Source organism: Pteronotus mesoamericanus, unplaced genomic scaffold (genome assembly GCF_021234165.1).
Source record: "Pteronotus mesoamericanus isolate MK-2021 breed Mesoamerican mustached bat unplaced genomic scaffold, CSHL_Meso_final scaffold_125, whole genome shotgun sequence".
Classification (NCBI taxonomy): Eukaryota; Metazoa; Chordata; class Mammalia; order Chiroptera; family Mormoopidae; genus Pteronotus; species Pteronotus mesoamericanus.
This window is the reverse complement of record NW_026555304.1, coordinates 8563961-8583582: the sequence shown is the minus strand read 5'-3', so window position 1 is coordinate 8583582 and position 19622 is coordinate 8563961. Positions and strand designations below refer to the sequence as shown.

General features: G+C 44.6%; 1 protein-coding gene across 1 annotated transcript; it reads right to left on the bottom strand.

Annotated features, from left to right (window-relative positions):
* Positions 1 to 1691: 1691 nt before the first annotated feature.
* LOC129082266 (putative serine protease 47) lies at positions 1692 to 19387 on the bottom strand. The gene is made up of 5 exons (XM_054587939.1): positions 19192 to 19387; positions 14399 to 14579; positions 12732 to 13009; positions 10276 to 10442; positions 1692 to 2009 (listed from the first exon to the last, which is right to left on the bottom strand). Exons 1-5 carry the CDS (start codon positions 19385 to 19387, stop codon positions 1692 to 1694), a joined length of 1140 nt encoding a protein of 379 aa, XP_054443914.1.
* Between the last annotated feature and the right edge of the window lie 235 nt (positions 19388 to 19622).

The following is a 19622-nucleotide window of genomic DNA, read 5'->3' as shown; positions in this document are numbered from 1 at the left end:
TATCTTGGGAAGGGAGTTCTGGTTCAAGTTCCTGGTTCAAGCCAGTGAGATCTCAGTATTAATGAGCATGTAAGCCCATTTGTGACCACCTACTGGTGAAGGCCCAGGATATCTGGGAAATCCCAGAGTTGGAAAGAATTTGCACTGCATCTTTTGAATGGCATCCGGTCCATACTGGACATGCACTAAATGAAAGCTTTCCCTCTTTCTCAGGGGTTCTGAGGGCTGTGCTGGGTGCACTGTGATGCCTGCTTGGCTCCTGATGGCTGAAAAAGGGCCCTGTGTCAGGCAGAGTGGCAGGAAAGATGACCTAGGACATTGTTTCAAGGCTATTGCTTGGCCTCTAAGTTCTGGTTTAGCTTAACTGAAAAGGTGACACCAAGGTCCAACTGCGGAGAGTATGTGGACACCACGGAGAAGGGTAGCTTATGGCTTTGGACAGAGGGAACAGTTTCACATGGGGTTGAGGGCCATGGAGGTGGGAAGTGGGTTGAGTCTCTTCAGATTGGGAGAGTGGGATCATGGGGACAGGTGGGGAAGGTGCTGGTAGTCAACTCTAGAAGCAAAGGTCTGAGGGCTGCTGGCCTGAACCTCAGCTTTAAGTCTGGCATTTAGCCCCCTCCGTCTGCTTCTGACTCACTCTCCCAGACTGCTCTTACCATCTGAGAGCCCACTATACCACAGATCAGAGCCCTCTTCCTCCTGGTTTGGGCCATGGACCCTAGTCTAGTTCAATTGTCTTAGGAATGTCCCTCCACCTCCACTGGGAGTCAGTTTTTTTCCCTCCAAACCCCATGAGTGACATTTCTCTATATTTTGGAAGGCTCTTGTTCCACTGCACTGCATATATCTGGCAAGATGTCTTACTTCCAGTTATGGGCTGAATTGCATTTCCTAAAATCCATATGTTGGAGTCCTAGCCTCCAGCACCTCAAAATGTGACTGTATTTGGAGATAGGGTATTTAATGGGGTGATTAAGTTAAAATGAGTCATTAGAGTGGGCTCTAATCCAATATGACTGATGTCCTTAAAGGAAGAGGACATTAGGACAAAGACACATACAGAGGGAGAATTACATGAGGACGCAGGGAAAGGTAACCATCTACAAGTCAAGGAGAGAGGCCTTACAATAAACTAACTCTGCTCCCACCTTGACCTTGAACTTTCAGCCTATACATCTGTGAGGTGATAAATTCCTGTTTCTTAACAGGCTGTGGTATTTGTTTATAGCAGCCCACAATGACTGATACACTCCCTCTGAAAGCCTGCATGTGCCCCACAGCAGGAGCACAGTCTGTGAGTGAAGATACCCTGTTCTCTCCCAGCTCCTGGGCTGGCTCCCTCAATGTCTCATCCCTGCCTTCCTTCTGGGACAATCTCCTTGCCAGGCCCTGCTCCCTTGCCCAAAGAGCCAAATGACTGACACCAAGGGGAGGGATGTGTACTACGGTGCAGGGAGGGGCAAGGGGTCCCAGTACAGGAGGTGAATGAATCTTTTATTTGTTTTTGTTTTGTTTTTTTCAGGCTTGGTTGGAAGGGGGTGGCAGCTGAGGACAAGAAAGCCAAGGAGAAGGAACCACTGAGAGCTGGTGGGGCTGGGGGAGGGGAGGCATGGAGACTAGGGCCTGAGGCAGACAGCAGAAACAGAGGAGCTTGGCAGATCACTGCAGGAGCAGAAGAGCTCAGCATGTCACTGCAGGACCTGCCACTGGGCCCTGAGCACAGACAGCAGTGAGAGCCAGGTCTGTGTAGACATGAAGGCTGTGCCAGGCCCAGGAGAGCCTTTAGCCTGCAGAGGTGGGTGTGGAAATGGGGTCTGAGGAAGAGCAGCTGTGGCATCAGGAGGAGGTGTGAGCCTCTGGATCTCGTTGATCCAGTCAGAGAAGTAGGTGACACTGGTGAACACACTGGGGTAGATGGGGTGCCGGCAGTCCAAGCCCCAGCTGGCCAGCCCTACCAGAACCCAGGCATTGAGGAGGTCACAGACGAGGGGGCTCCCGGAATCACCCTAAGAAAGAGAGGAGAGTTAGTGGGATGACAAAGTGCAAGACACCAAGTAGCCAGGTGGGGCTTGTGAGTCTCCACTGTCCAGGCCACACTAGGGTGACCCCTGTGGAAGTCCAGGTATTAATGTCCCACTGCAGACCCCATCAAAGTCACCCTGGTGGGCACTGACATTGTAGTTTAAAGAGCTTCTGGTAGACCCTCAGGAAGATCCTGGATCTACATCTATTAGTATGTAGACCCCACTCTGCTCCTGCACCCAGGGAGGGCCCAGTGGCCCTGGACAAGACACTGCCCAAGGCCATTAGGGGACAGCTACATTGACAAAGCCCAGGAGGGCTGGTCTGTGAGCAGACCTGGCCAGCTGAAGCCTCCAACAATCCCCAGCTCCTGCCACACCTTGAGCTGCAGTAGCCTAACCCTATCTGGGTCCTCTTCCTTTTTCAATCATTTAGGCTTCTGGTTTGCTCTCAGGTTCTTTAGAAAATGCCCAGGTTGACCCATGGTGGAGGCAGCCTGCATTGCTAGGGGAATAAGCAGGGGTCTCCAGAAACATCCTGGGGGCAACTGAAGTCTTGAGATGCTATTTGGCAAGGACCACCAAATTGGAAGTCCCCTCATTTCACTGATCAAAGGGATGGTCTCGTCCTTGGTGGGGTATGGAAGCAGTGGCCACACCCACCCATCCAACCTGCATAGGGAGCACCCAAGGCAACCTCTGTACTTGGGAGCATAGGGGTGAGAAGACAAGGCTTGTCCCTCATTGTGCTTTATAAACAAGCCAATTAGTCCATCATGGTCAGGTGAGACACATGGAAACAAGACATGGAAGGGAAAAGGTCAGGGAGGGTATCTCGTCTGATGATGTCATAAGACTTTTCTGAGCTGAGACTCCAAACAGGAAACAACCTACCCTTCTGATTCAGGAGCAGAGGGGACTCGACAGGTGGATGGGAAGAAGAGCAGTGAGGGGGCCATGCAGGGAGCTAGGGGGGCAAAGAGGTTGTGGGTCACAAGACCTTATGGCTGGGGGTTTGGGTTTTCCCCTCATGGAGAACTGTACTCAGGGGGTAGGTGCAAAGGGGTGACCTGATCTGTTTAGGTGGATCACTGGTGCACTGCAGAGAATGGACAGTCCTGAGTATGAATTAAAGACCAGTCAGGAGGTGGCCACTGGACAGAGGTGAGAGATTATTGGTAAAGGAGTGGCCAGGGTGCTGAGGAACAGTCAGACTTGGGATAATATTTTGAAGGAGGCGCCAATGGGACCTGTCAAATCTGAGCCTTCCTCACCAACCAGGCAGAAGATGCAGAGAAAGAAGGGAGCAAGCTGAGCATGGAGCCCTGGGATCTCCAGCATTTCATGGTGGGTGGGGAGGGGACCAAGAGCAGAGTGGAGCAACTGTGGAGTTTGGGTCCCAGGAAATGGGAGTGAGACTTCCTGACATGCCGAGTGAGCAGAGGGCTCAAGAAAACCTTGCTCTGCAAGACCAGACTGGTGGGGACATGGGCTACACGGCTTTGGTGGCATGGTAGGGACACACTTGGGTGGAGCAGTCAAAGAGACTCTACTGTCAGAGCAGTCTTTTGGGAAGAGAGGCAGAAAAACTGGGCAGGAGCAGGAGGAGATTGCTGCTATAAGTTTACACAGCAGTCATGAAAGGGAGAGACAGAGGACAAGGAGCAGGAGAGCCTCTGAGTGCCCAGTACTCCAGGAGGGGTCAGCTGGACATGAGGCTCAGAAGAGATTCAGGGTGAAGTATAGGGGATGCAGGGCCTTATGGCTGGGGGTGAAGATGGGCAGGTGCTAGTCAGACTACTCCAGTGTTCTTGGTGAAGTAAGAAGCAAGTTCTCCAGCTGACAGGGAGGACTGGGGAAGGGTGGCTTGGAGGGAGAATGGTTTATGTTGTGGCCCCCAAAGATGCACATTCTCATCCCTGGAACCCATGATTATGTTACCTTATGTGGCAAAAGGCAGTTTGCAATTTGCAGTTTCAAGATGAGGATTTGAAATAGGAAGATTATCATGGATCATCTAGGAGAACCCAGTGTAATCCCAAGGGCCCCCATGAGGAAAAAGGGAGGAAGAAGATCAGAGTCAGAGAAGGTGATGTGATGAGAGAAGCAGAGGCTGAAATGATACCTTTCAAGGACGTAGGAAGGAACCAAGAACCAAGGAATGTGGGAAGCCTCTAGAAGCCGGAAAAAGCAAGGAAACATTCTGCCCTAGAGCCCAGAGGGAACCAGCCCTGCCCACACCTTGATGTTTTACTTTGGGCCTCTAGAAATATAAGATAATAAATGTCTGTTGTTTTAACCACCCTGTTTGAAGTGATCTGTCACAACAGCTTCAACAAACTCATACATTGGGACAATGAGGCTGCACCATCATTGCTGCAGCTCTTCCCTTCAGTGGTTTCCAGTTGCAGTGCCCATGGCTTTCCCCACAGTGTACCCACCCCCAGTCATTTGAGGCCAGGGAAAGGCCTGGTGCCTGCCTGGAGCAGTTGTCCCTGTTCACTCCAGGCCTTAGCAATTCACGCAGGTGAACTATGTGGTTACCAAAATGACAATGTCTTCTGGGCCAGTCTGGAACAGATGGAAAAAGCTCCAACAGCCTCCTGGCTCCAGGGAAGCTCTCAGAAGGCAGAGAAAACATCAGCACTCACATATCCCATGCAAAGTGAGTTGTGGTTCCCACCAGCATAAAGACAGAGCAAATTTTGTGTATGCGCGCGTGTGTGTGTGCGTGTGCGTGTAGGCACACTCATGTGTACAGGCATACGCAGTGGGGTGGGGCAGTGAATTCTACTTTTGGTGAGAGGATGGGTGTAACACAGACCCAGAAGTTCAAGGACAACTCAAATAGAGGGTGGCAGGCTACAGAGAACAGCCAGCACTTGTTAACCACCTACTAAATGTGAGGCACTGTGTTAAATTTTCTAAAGGAAACTTATGAAGAGAAGAGTGTTAGCAACCCCAGTTCATGGGTGAGGAAACAGCTAACGTCACAGAACCAGTAAACAACAGATTGAAGACTGGAACCAGATCTGTCCTGCCCCATAGTCTGAGCTGCAATTCATCCTGTGGCTCTGACTCTCCTCAGTGCTGTTTCTGTGTGTCCCATGTAAGAGGAGGGACAGTTCAAGGGGGGAGAAGGGAGCCCAAAAGTAGAGGGTAAAGATGATTCTAGGAGATGAGTTCAGAGGAAATCCCAAGTACAGGCTGTGGTGAGAGAATGACTAAGGGAGGAAGAAGGACCCCAGGTGTCCAGGTCATTTGTGTCCTCAGCCTGGGAAGAAACTGGAGGAGGAGCATGGTCAAGTGGCAAACAAAATGCACTGTCCCTGCACTCCATGGCATGGCCTTTGCAGGAGAAGGTGTAGGACAAGCTGGAAGGGAGATCTAATGTGACAGCCAAAGAGGGACTCAGAGGCTGAGCCCTTTTCTCCACCTCTGGGTGCAGCTAGCTCTGTGAAGAGGATGGGCCAGGTCAGATAGCCAGCAGGTCCATACTATTAGCTATGGACTGGGAGCTAAGAAACCTGTGTCTGTCTTCTACCAGGAGGGAAGATGGTCAAGCTTCCACCCTCTGGCTCAGCAGTCTACTGGAAAGTAAGGGAAACAGCTGTCCACAAGGCCTTCCCATAGGCCAGATGCATCTCATCCTTCCTGTCTGCCTTTCCTGGGGCTGCCATAACCCATCACCAGAAACTGGGTGGCTTACAAAAATAAAAGAAATTTATTTTCTCACAGTTCTGGAGGCCAGAAGTCTGAAATCAATAGTCTCTGTGTCTTTCCCTCTTCTTATAAGAACACCAGTCATTAAATTCGGGATCTACTGTAAATTCAGAATGGTTTCATGTCAAGATTCTTAACTAATCATGACTGCAAAGACCCTATTTCCAAATAAGGTCACCTTCTTAGGTTCCAAGTGGACAAGAATTTGAGAAACACTCTTCAACCCTCTCCACCATCCTTTCAACAATCCGACAAAGAAAGCCACCGAAAGCCACACTGTGAAGGAGGACATCTACTCCGAAGGTGATGAGGCTACCCGAGGTCACAGGGTAGAGACTTGTCATAGAGCACTGTGCCTGACCCCAGGGCCCTAACACTCTCCCTCTCCTCCATGGCACCATCCATGCAAGAGCTCAGAGCACCAAAGCCAGCTCAGGAGGCTGGGCCCTGGGGGTACTATGGAGTTGGGTTGGAGCTTGGTGTTAGAACACCAGGTCAGACTGTGCTGCCTTACTAGTCTAGCCACTTTTCCTCTCTGGGCCTATATGCACACCTGTAAACTGGGACAATACAAAGAGTGAAAACAGATATTCATAATCCATATGTCCAACAGTGGACTCATATCCAGAACATACAAATATACCAACAGCTCCTAAAAGAAAAAGAATCCAACAGAAAAATGGGAGGGGAAAAACTTGAAAGAAAATGTTACAGAAAAAGATATCTAATGCCAATAAACATATGAAAACATACTTAATTAGCCACCAGGAAAATGAAAATTAAAACCACAATAAATATTATTATATATCCACCAAAATAAGAACACTTGGAAAGAGCTGAGTGCTGGTAAATATATAAACCCATCCACTGCTGGAGGGAGTGGAATTGGTGCCACCACTTTGGACATGTTTGGTGATATCAACCAAAGCTGAACATCACATACCTGTGATTTCAAAAATTCTACTCATGGACTTCTGTGAAATAAAATATAAAATTTATGAAACACTTGGAAATGGAATAAAATAAAAAGCTTGGAAACTACTAAAATATCCATCAAGAGCAGAAGTGATCATAGAATACAATTCACGTGATAGAGTCCTATAGAGCTGTGAGAATGAACCAACTATAACCACATGTGATGTTTGCATGGTATTACAAACATAATTTTAAGACAAACAGGTGGCCATCTCTTCCAGTCAAGATGGTGGCCTATGCAACCATGGCTCTCCTCCTGACACAACCACATCAAAATTACAACTAAAATGTAGAACAAACATCACTCAGAACTGTCAGAAAACAAGTTGAATGGAAGCCTGACAACTACAGAATTATAGAAACCACATCCATCCAGAGTTGTAATACAGGCAGATACATGGAATGGGCTGGTCCCATATCCACATGTGGTGGATAAAAATTCAGGAGGGCTATCTCAGGAGTGAGGAGTCCCAGCCCCATACTTGTTCCCCCAGTAGACATTTCCAGTGTCAGGAAGATAAGTCCCCATAAATTTTGACTGCAAAAACCAGTGAAGATTGAGTCAGTAGAAGAAACTTCTGGAGTCTTAAGCATTTCCTATTGAAGAACTCAAATATAGACTTACTCATACTCACTCCCTCTGAACTACAGAACTAGGGTAGCAGCCTGAAAGATACCAGTGGCACACAGGGAAGAACTGAAGCATCTGGCATCAAAGTGGGAGTTGAGGGATAACTTTCTCCCAGATGAGAAAGAGGGCAGAAGTCATTGTCTGTTTACTGAGCCCTTGCCTCACATAGCCACAGACGTGAGAGGTGGATGCCATATCTCAGACTCCATCAACCTGGCTAATGTTTTTTGCCCCACCCTGGAGATCCCCTGAGACTCCATCCCACTCAACTTACAGGCACACTCAAACTGTTAACCATGGCTTTTCCATATGAGTGGCTATCTTGGCTCATGCTCACAACTTCCTAAATCCTAGCAAACAAGCAATAGCCTGCCTCAGTAGGCCCCCAGCCTTGGTACCTTTTGCAAAGTGGCCCCAGACCAGACACTGGTAGCAGCTAGCACAGATTCACAGCTTGGCTTCATCTTGCCTGGGAATCTCCAAGTCCAGCACAAGTAGCAGCCATTTCATATTGCTTTATAGCTCATGCTTGGTGGACCCAGGCAAAACGCAGGTGGGATTTGACCTTGTCCTGCATCACTTGGGAAACCCCAGAGCCCACACACCCACTGGACAGCTACAGACCATGTTGGAACACCACCACCATACCCCTGCACAACTGATCCTCCATAGAGGATGGAGGTTGGTGGTCAGCGGTCACACCCAATCCTTGCAGCTGACTGGCCTGGGTAAATCCTCCTCACTGACCTGCCAACAGCAACCAGGGCTCAAACTATAAGAAGAGGGTGTACTCAGTCCATATGAAAGGCATGCCTCAAGTACCCAGCTTGGGTAATAGAGGAGGCTGTGCCACTGGACTCTATAGGACACATACTACATTAGGTGATGCTGCCAAGACAGGGAGTCATAGCAGCTCTACCTAATACATGGAAACAAACACAGAGAGGCTGCCAAAATGAGGAGACAAAGAAACATGGCCCAAAAGAAAGGACAGATCAAAACTCTAGAATAAAAACTAAACAAAATGGATATAAGCAATCTATCACATGATATGCAGAGTTCAAAACACTGGCTGTAAGGATGCCCAAGGAACTTAACGAGGACCTCAACAGCATAGAAAAGATCCAGTCAGAAATGAAGTGAAGCTGAGAATCAAATCAGTGAAATGGAGTATAAGGAAGCAAAGAGCAACAAGAAGAAAAAAGAAACCCCCCAAATGAGGAAGTATAGGAAGCCTCTGGGACAACTTCAAGCATTCCAACATTCTCATCATAGGGGTTCCAGAAGAAGAGACAGAGTAAGAAACTGGAAATCTGTTTGAAAAAATAATGAAAGAAAACTGCCCTAATTAGTTAAAGAAAATAGATATGCAAGTCCAGGAAGCACAGAGTCCGAAACAAGATGGAAGCAAAGAAGCCCACACCAAGACACATTATAATTAAAATGCCAAAGGTTAAAGATAAAGAGAAAATCTTAAAAGCAGCAAGAGAAAAGAAATTAGTTACCTACCTGGAGTTCCCATAAGACTGTCAGCTGATTTCTCAAAATTTCTCAAAAGAAATTTTGCAGGCTAGAAGGGTGTGGCAAGGAATATTCAAAGTCATGAAAAGCACGGACCTACAGCTAAAATTGCTCTCCCCAGAAAAGCTATCATTTAGAACCAAAGTGCAGAAAAAGAACTTCCCAGACAAGAAAAAACTAAAGGAGTTCATCATCACCAAATCATTATTATATGAAATGTTAAAAGGACTTATTTGAGAAAAAGAAGATCAAAACTATGAACAATAAAATTACAATAAATACATATGTATCAACAATTGAACCTAAAAAACAAACTAAGCAAACAAGAAGAACAGGGAGAGAATCATGAAAACAGAGAGGATTTTGAGGGTTGCCAGATGGGAGGTGTATGTGGGGGAATGCGTGAAGAGGTTAGGGGATTAAGAAGTAGCAATAGATATATATAATAGCCATGGGGATAAGTACAGTATAAGAAATCGAGTAGCCAAAGAACCTATGCATGACCCATGGACCTGAACAACCATGTGGGTGTTGCCTGAGGGAGTAGGGGTGCTGGGTGGAGTGGGGCAAAGGAGGAAAAATTGGGACTACTGTAATAGAATAATCAATAAAATATAATTTTAAAAAAGACACAAAAGATGGCCAACTGGGAATGCTTGTAGAAAATTCATAATCTAATCTAAGGTGTTAAAAGTTAATACCATATGATCTTACCTAAAGTGGAACCTAATCAAACAAAACAAACAAGGAAACAAAATATGAGCAGTGACATTGAAATAAAGAACTAACTGACAGTAACCAGAGGAGTGGGGAGGGGAATAATGGGGGAAAGAAGGGGAAAGGTCATCAAGGAACATGCATAAAGGACCCATAGACAAAGCCAAAGTGAGTAAGGATTGAGGGTGGGAGGTGGGGGTGGCTGGGGTGGGGGAAAGTTGTGGCATAAAAATGGAGACTACTGTACTTGAACAACAATTTTTTAAAAGTGAAGATAGTAGTTCCCTGAAGTGTTAGTGAGATGAAAAGGTATGAGTGGGAAATCTGGGGAACAGGTCACATGTGTCAGTATGTGAATGTTCATTAAACTATGTACTTAGTAATTATATACTCTGTCATATACTCTTTTGAATGTATATTATACTTCAATAAAAAGTTTAAAATATGCCTAAAAATAGGTGTTGTTTGTGATTCCTCCCAGCAGACACCATCATGGGGGGTGGGCTTAGGAAGGGACTAGCCTGGGGGACACTGCTGAGTGATGGAGCACAGGAAAGACATGCAAAGAAAGGAAACAGGAAGTCCTAGGGGTTGCATAAAGGGAGTAAAGGCAACACAGGCTCTCCCCGGGGAAACTGAGGCCTTGAGCTCAGTCAAGGGAAGAATAGTAATGGCCTCACTCACTTGGCAGATGGCCTTTCCTGTCAAGAAGTCCCCGGAGCATAGCATCTCCTCATGCACAGGGTAGGTCTTGCCTTTGCCAAGTCTTTGCTCATATAACATATTACAGAACTTGTTCTCAATAAGATTCACTTTGCCCTCCTGGAGATGGAAGGGTGGGAGTAGATGTGCTGCAAGGATAAGAAGATCAGTGAAGGGTGCTGTAGCCTAGCTGGAGAGGCCAGGCTACTCTGGGCCCCAACTCTGTCTTACTGCTCACCACTGCCCCCTAAACATGGAATTTTCTCAGCACACCTGAGCTTTCAACATGGTTTCAGTCTGCTACTATAGCAAATTAGCTCCTCTTCTGTTTCTCAAAGGTTTTCAAACTCATCCCATTCTCTACCTCTGTCATAACAGTAGACCATACATCTTCCATTGCACAAAGAAAAGGGACAAATCTCATTGACACATGCCATGCACTGGGGCTTAGCAACCATTCACCAACCCACCTACCCTTTTCATGACCATTCCATCCACTCCCATTCTCCATTTGTCTATCCTTAACTTTCCCACTCTTCCATCTATTAATTCCTCCACCCATCTACCCATATTTCCTCATACCTTCACTTATCCACTCATTCTTCCATCCATTTGTCCATCACCCACCTTTTCATCCATCCCTGTACCACTCTCCTACCCATTTTCTTCATCTATCAATATGTCTTCCCCTTCCATCCATCTTCCTGCCATCTGGCCACCCACCCACCCATCCATCTTCCTTCCACCCACACATTCTCTCACCTATACCCCCAATCCGTCCTTTCTCCCAGCCACTCATCTACTTATCTATCTCTGTGGTCATCATCTTCTAAACACTAATGATACAGGAGAATGCTTTAATTGGGGGAGATATGGTAAGTGATATAAATACAATGATTTTACATTTAATAAGTAGTGAGTGTGAAGGAAATAAAACAGGAAGATGTGATACTGGGACTGTATATTTTAGCTCACACAATCAAGTAAAACTTCTCAGAGGAGGAGCTGAGTTGTAAATGTAATGTAGAAATGAGTCATGTAAAGATTATGGGCAGAGAAGAGAGTCAAGGTCCAGACCCTGAGGTGAGGATGAACTTGGGATGTTTAAGGCAGAGAAGAGACCACCTGGTAACTGGGGTGGCATGCATGAGGGATGCAGTAGGAGATAAGACAGAGAGGGATTGGAGCCAATGTCATGCAGGAGTTTCTATAAGGTATAGAGGTTGGACTGTTTTCTAAACACATATGACAAGGCACTTAGAGTGCTGAGTGGGGAAGTGGCATGACTTGTTTTAATGCAAACAGACAGCTATGTGGAAACTAAAGCAGAGAACATAGAGTGGGAGCTGGGAGACCAACCTGGAGGTCCAGGCAAGAAAAATTAGTCTATTGAACCAGAGTGGCAATAGTGAGGTACCTAACAAGTGCCAGGCCCTGTGGCACAGATTGTAATATTAAAACAAGTGAGATGTGGTTCCCACACTCAAGGAAGAACCAGCTTCTGTGTGCGTGTGTGTGTGTGTGTGTGTGTGAGAGAGAGAGAGAGAGAGAGAGAGAGAGAGAGAGAGAGAGAGAGAGAGAGAATAAATATGTTGAGGCCCTGGTTGTCCTATGATTAGGGGGAGTTCCTGAAACATAGTAAGCAAGGGCCAGGGATGCTAGTATCTCACACCCAATGAAGACATGGTCTGTTCAAAATGTCTGTACCACCTCTGTTGAGAAACACCATACTAAACTATGACCCTACAAATAACTACAAATATATGTTATTTTTTTCCTGTACATAATGAGCATTTCTCCAAACCATTAACACTCTTTTCTTTAATAAACACTTTTGTCCATAAGTCTTTGCCTACATTTCTTCCTTCAAGATAAAAAATAACAAATGTTTTTTTTTTCTGTGTTATTCAGTTCACCAAATGAGCCTATGAAGTAGACAATTTACCAAAATGAGGTCTAATTTGATCATGTAGGTTCAAGGGTCAGAAGCCATAAAGATGTTTTCTTTTCACTTTTCCCAAGCATCTTCTCTAGAAATGGGAAATCAGGGTGTTTGGCAGTGGCCTGGAATGGGCCAAGCTCCAATCATAAACTTTGAATTGAATCAAGGCATCTCAGATCCATGGATGATTAAAACCTTGGAACCATGAAGACTGTAAGACTCCAGATTCTTGATTTCAAAAGTCAAAGTCCCAGACTTTCACAGCCTTCAACTTAAGGAATTCTAATGCTTTAAAATTACATACTTTTCAGAACTAGAACTAGAATTGTCCAGTCCTCTGGAAATGAGGCATAAAGGGGCAAAGACCAGTGGTCTCTTTGCATGGGGACCTTTCAACCTGAGCTATTCTTCTCTCCTTCCCACTCCTCTCCTCCACCCTACTTCCCCTCATACCCCTCCCTGCTTTCACCCACCCACCTCTCCCACACCCCCTCACTGTCCTCGCTGAGCATCCCCCAGCCAGTTATCCAGCAGGATGAGTGACTGGGCAGCTGCATTCCAGGGGTTGGGAGGCAGGCAGGACTAATGTAGGAGGTGAAATTCACAGGCAGGTGCAGCTGCAACATGGCTATGTCACTTCCGAAAGGGTGGAACTTCTCAAAGTCTGGGTGCATAATAATCCGGTTCACTGACATCTTCCAGGTGTGCTGGGTGTGCTGGTACAGCTGGGTGCTTCCCAACAGAATCTGGTAGTCCTCTGGGGAATGGGATTTGCTGGAGGAGGAAGGGCCAACTGTCACCATCATCTCTGAGTATTTGGGCCAGTTCTCTCTCCCTGCATCCTTGTCTAACTGTCCACACCCTTGTGAGCCTCCTGTCCCACATGGTGCAGGCAGATTTTGTCTTCCTTAACTGTCAGGAGCCTCTCTTTCTTGAGGCTGATTGATAGTCTCCTCACACCCTCCTGACACATGGCTTCCCCATCGCACCCTAGAACTGAAGGAACAGATATCTAATGCTAGAGGGGTCTTTGGTGGGGCCTCTGGACTGTACACAAGAGGAGTTCTGGCTCAACTGTAGCTTTAACCTGACCAATCCCAAATCCTCCTATGACCTTCCTCCTGGTTCCAACACTTTTCCTGCCCCTCCTTTCTTCAAGCACCTTCTTGCCCAAGGGCTGTTTATTCACTTGGTTATAAGCACTCACAAAAGATGTGTTAGATGAGCAAATGAATGCAGAAAACAAAACCCCACCTTGATCCCTGAACATGTGTGATAAAATTCCCGCTTTCCTGACTTTTTTCACATGGCTCATGTACCTGGAAAACCCTTCCTCTCAGGCCAGCGCCTCTTGCTCCACATCAGCTGGAACACAGCCCATCTCCTGACCTCCCTACATCTCCCTTTGGCCCTTCCCACCCCATATTGGTCTTTATTTCCTGACAGAATGGAGGCACAGCAAGGTAGGGTCTTGCCTCCCCCTATGCCACAGAGGGGCTCACATGGAATGTGGCACAGAGAAGACATCAGTAAGATTCTGGGCTCTCAAAGCCAGTTGGAAATGAACCCCAACTTCCTGACTAAGGCTGTGATGCCTAGCTTCCTTGAGGCTTTTTCTTGTCTGTTTAGAAGCTAGGCATTGAGCCTGACCCAGAAGGGCTGAAGGAGTTGAGACTCCTAAGTGGCCATGTCACTCTCTAAGGTCACACATAACCTGGCACCACAGCTCATCCCAGGCATGCAGTTTTTGCTAAAGTAATGAGAATTGCTCAGCTGCTGCTTGTCATTGCAGCCCCAGGTCCCTATATAGATTCTGATACTCAGGAATAAGAGCACACTGAGGAGAAGCTGTGGTCCGAGGTAGCAAACAGACAGTCTACAGTGCATGGAAGCTTGGATGGACACTGCCAATCTCCTGGGGGACAGACACAGGGACTGAGGATGAAGGATGAGGAGGATCTGGTAAGGTTAGTAGGAAAATCATTCCATGTTGAGGGGATGGAGGTCAAAGGAAGGAATGACATGTATTTGAAGGCCACAGACTGCATCAGAGCAAAGCCCAGAGAAACTGGCATGGAACACTTGTCACCCATCTTTTCCTCTTTCCCTGCATCCTCCTCCCCTACCAGCCAATCTGCTGGAGCCCCAGGAAGGAGGACTCACTTGAGAAAGCAGTGGGCAGTGGAAACCAGCCAGCAGGAGTCGATGAGGACAGCTCCGCAGATGTGCAAGTTTCGGTAGAGCAGGCTGGCCTGCCATGGCCACTGGCCAGGGACCACGTCCTGGCCACCATAGATCTTCCCCATCACCTTGGGCTTCCCACACACTGTAGAGACAACCCCGGCTTATGTTAGAGACACCAGCAGTATCCCAAATGCCATTACCAGAGAGGCCCTTTTCTACCTCACAGATGGGGAAAACAAGGCCAAGGGTCAAGTTGCCTGGCCAAAATCATAGGACTGCCTGGACTCTGCCTTTACTGGCTGCTGCCAAAGACTGGACAGCAGACCCCAGGTGAGCAAGCCCCATAGGGTAGGGCAAGAGGAAACAAGGGTGGCCACGGAAGCTCAGAGCAGCATCTGGTGTGAGAAAGATATCCATGAGTGGGCCTGCCAAGGACTGGGCATATCACAGACATTATTTCCCTCTATAGCACATGCTATGTCTACTCTGAAGATCAAAGAACTAAAGGCCTCAGAGGATAACAATCTGCCATGCTGTGCCCCTCCACCTCACCACTGTACCTCAGACAGACAGGTTCACAGGCATGAGTCTGGTGTTATGTGACCTGGGGAAATTTGCTCCCCCTCTTTGACTCAAGATTTTACATTTCTGAAAGAAGAGGGGTGACACCAGTGGAGCTCCAAAATTTATAAAGCAAATACTTAGGGACATAAAGTAAGAGATTGGAAATAATACAGTAATTCCAGGGGACTTTAATACCTATTGATATTAATGGATAGATAATCCAGACAGAAAATCAACAAGAAACAGCAGCTTTAAATGACACATTAGACCAGATGCCTTTAATTGATATTTTTGGACCTTTTCACTGCAAAGCAGCAGAATATACATTCTTTTCAAGCGCACATGTAATATTTTATAGGATAGACCACATGTTAGAACACAAAAAGAGTCTGAATGAATTTAAGAAGATTTAAATTATATCAAGCATCTTTTCCAACCACAAAAGTACAAAACTACAAAGTAATTACAGGAAGAAAAGTGAAAAACAAACACATGGTGGCTAAATAACATGCTGCTAAACAGTGAATGTGTTAACAATAAGGTCAAGGAAGAAATCAAAAGATACCTTGAGACAAAAGAAAGTGAAACACAATGACCCCAAATCTATGGAACATAGTAAAAGCAGTTCTAAGAAGGAAACTCATAGCAATATGGGTCTATTTCAAGAAATAAGAAAAAGGTCAAATAAAGAATATAACTTTACACCTAAAAGAACTAGAATAAGAACAACAAACAAAGTCCAACATGAGCAGAGGGAAGAACATAATAACAGTCAGAGCATAAATAAATATAATAGACTTTAAAAAAATACAAAACATCAGTGAAACCAAGATAAGAAATACAAGATAAGAAATACAAAGGATTTTAAGAACATACTAAAAACAATTATAGGCCAACACTTTGGACAATCAGAAGAAATGGATAAATTCCTAGCAATCTGCAATCTTTCAAGACTGAATCAAGAAGAAACATAATATCTGAATGGATGAATCAAAATAATAATTTAAAAAATAAAAACAAACGAAAATCTCAACCAGGTGGCTTCACTGGTAAATTTTACTAAACATCCAAAGAAGAATTAACACCTATGTTTCTCAAAAAATTCCAAAACTTCAAGAGGAAAGAAGGCTCCCAAACTCATTTTATTTATGTTTATTTTATTTTATTTTATTTATAGAATTACCTTGATTCCAAAACCAATGGCATTACAAAAAGAGAAAACTGTAAGCCAATATCCCTCATAAACAAAGATGTAAATATTCTCAACAAAATATTAGTAAACTGGATTCAGCAATACATCAAAAGGACCATATAGCATGATCAAGTAAGATTTATTACTCGGTTAACTATATGCGAGTCAACTAATGTGATATACCACATAAATAAAATGAAGGATAAAAATCATCATATTAATAGATTTAGAAAAAGAATTTGACAAAATCCAGCATCCACTTATGTTAGATAAAGTTAGAATAGAGGAAACATACCTCAATATATACAAGGCCATATGTGATGAACACACAGCTAACATCATAGTCAACAGTGAAAAGTAAAAAGCATTTTCCTTAGATCAGAAACAAGACAAGGGTGTCCTCTTTCATCACTTCTATTCAACATAGTATAAGAAGTCCTAGCCACAGCAATCAAACAAAAAAAAGAGCTACAGGGAATAAAAATTGGAAAGGAAGAAGTAAAACAGTTATCATTTGAAGATGACATAATACTATATAGAGAGAACTCTAAAGATTCCATGAAAAATCTACTAGAACTGATAGATAAATTGAATAAAATAACAAGATACAAAATTAAAGTTAAAATTGATTGCATTTTTATATATCAATAATGAATTATCAGAAAGAAATTAAGAAAACAATGCCTTTAAAATTGTGTCAAGAAATACCTAGGAATAAATCTAACCAAGGAGTCAAAAGACCCATACTCAAAAAATTATAAGACATCAAAAATTATAATTTCAAAGAAAGAAATTAAAGAATATACAAACAAATGGAAGCATATATTATGTTCATGGATAGAAAGAATTAATGTCATTTAAATGTCTATGTTACCCAAAGCAGTCTATAGATTCATTGCCACCCCTATCAAAATACCAATGGCATTTTTTTGTAGAACTAGAACAAATAATTCTATAATTTAAATGTAACCAGAAAAGGCCTTGTGAAAGAAGAGGAAAGTTGGAAGTATCAAGCTACCTGATATCAAACTGTGCTACAAGGTTATAGTAATCAAACTGCATGATATTACCATAAGAACAGACACACAGGTCAATGCAACAGAATAAAAAGCCCAAAACCCACACCTATATGGTCAACTAATCTATGAAAAGAAGGCAAGAATATAAAATGGGGTAAATACAGTCTATTTAAGAATTGGTGTTGGAAAAACTGGACATGTGCATACAAGAAAAAGAAAGAAAAAGAAAGAAAGAAAGAACGAAAGAAAGAAAGAAAGAAAGAAAGAAAGAAAGAAAGAAAGAAACTAGACCACCTTCTTATACCATATACAAGAATAAACTTAACATGGTTTAAAGATTGAAATGTAAGAGCTGAAACCACAAAAAACCTAGAAGAAAACAAAGGCAAGAAACTGACATTGCTTTTAGTGATTTTTTTTTTTTATATATCTCCTTGGGAAAAGGCAGCAAAAGGAAATATACACACATTTACTATATCAAACTAAAAAGTTATTGCATGGCAAAGAAAATGATCAACAAAACAAAAAGAGATATTCACCAGTGATACATCACTAAGGTGTTAACATTCAAAGTTTATAAAGAACTCATACATCTTAAAATCAAAACACTGAATAATCCAATTAAAAAATGGGCAGCAGATCCAAATAGACATTTCTCCAGAAAGGACATGCAGATGGCCAATAGACATATGAAAAGAATCCCTATGTTACTAATCATTAGACGAATGCAAATTCAAACTACAATGAGATATTACCTCACACCTATCAGAATGGTTACCATCATTATATCAACAAACAACAACTGAAGGCCAGAATGCAGAGAAAGGGAACCCTCTTTCATTGTTTTTGGGACTGCTAATTGGTGCAGCTACTATGGAAAAACAGTATGGAAGGACCTAAAAAAATTAAAAATAGTTCTACCTTATGACATAGTAATCCCACTTCTGGGTATTTATCCAAAAACTATCCAAAACACTAATTTGAATATATATCCCTATGTTTACTGCAGCACTACTTACAATGGCCGATATATGGAAACAACCCAAGTGCCACGAATAGATGATTGGATAAAGAGGTGGTACAAATATTTTATACTATGGAATGTTACTTGGCCATTAGAAAGAATGAAATCTTACCATTCGTGACAACATGGGTGGACCTACAGGGTATTATACTAAGTGAAATAAGTCAGACAAAGACAAATATTATATGATTTCACTTATATGTGAAATATAAAAAATAAAATAAACAAACTAAACAAAAACACACTCCTACAGAGAAGAAACTGATGGTTGCTAGTTGAGTAGGGGTTTGGGAAGACTGGGTAAATACAGCGAAGAGATTAAAAACTACAAATTGGTAGTTACAAAATAGTCACAAGGATGCAAAATACAGCACAGGGAATATAGCCAATAATGTAATAACAATATATGATATCAGGTGGGTACTAAATGTACTGAGGAATTATTTCATAAATTACACAAATATCTAACCACTATTCTGTACAACTGAAGCTAATATAAAATAATATATTGAATATCAACTGTAGTTTAAAAATAAAAAAAAAAGAGGGAATGGGCTATGATTATAACTCTGGTTCTAGGATTCACATCCTAGGGAAAGATGGGGTGCAGGGGTGCACCAGGCACTCTGAGAGGTAAGTCCTTGTCCAGAGCTTGTGCTTAGGTTTCAGGAAGAGGACTAGGACGCCTGGGCTCAACTCAGGGCCATTCATTCATCAGTCCTGGTGCTCTAACCCACCCAGCGACCGTTCCGCGGCCCCACCCCCAGGTCATGAGGCAGTTCCCACCAGAAGCCCCAGGAGTGGAGTAAGCACCTGAGACCGACTTGTGCTGAGTGGTCTCTGGGTTGCTAGTGTAGGAGAGGACAGAGAGGACATGAGATTTGGGTGACGCTGCGCACTGGGTCCTGTCCACACTCCAGCTCCCCAGCCCTGTAGTGTCTCTTATTTACCCCGCCCAGTGCCACCCATGCACCTCGGACTCCTGGGGCCAACCGCTGAACAGAGGAGGCGGGGGCACAGCTCTCCAATGTCTCGCCGGGAACCGGGGCAGGAGTGGCCGTGGATGGGGACCGTTGCTGTCTTGAGGTGGCCAAGGGCGGTAGCAGCAATAACCAGAGCAGGGACACTGTCCGGCATAAGCCTGGGTGGGTCGGCGCCTCGGTGTCCATCATCAGGGCCACTGATCTCGGCCTGACCTCAACCTGACCCCAGCCCTGACCCCGCCCTGACTCTGGCCTTACTCCCATTTAAACCTGGCTCTGACCCTGGCCCCCACCCGTCCCTGGGTCGACCTCAACCACCGGCAACCTTTAACCCCAGAATGCCCCACCCTGACCTAGCCTTGACCCAACACTGACGTGGGGCATTGACTCCTCCCAGAAAGGCTTCCCCTATTCATGCCTG

What these genes read in the sequence shown, in the direction of transcription:
- LOC129082266 (XM_054587939.1), bottom strand. Translation starts at nt 19,387, where the DNA reads ATGGACACCGAGGCGCCGACCCACCCAGGCTTATGCCGGACAGTGTCC. An exon ending in GTTGGCCCCAGGAGTCCGAG is followed by an intron (nt 14,580 to 19,191) that starts GTGCATGGGTGG and finishes CTCTAACATAAG; the next exon opens with CCGGGGTTGTCTCTACAGTG. An exon ending in CAGGAAAGGCCATCTGCCAA is followed by an intron (nt 2,010 to 10,275) that starts GTGAGTGAGGCC and finishes TCTCTTTCTTAG; the next exon opens with GGTGATTCCGGGAGCCCCCT.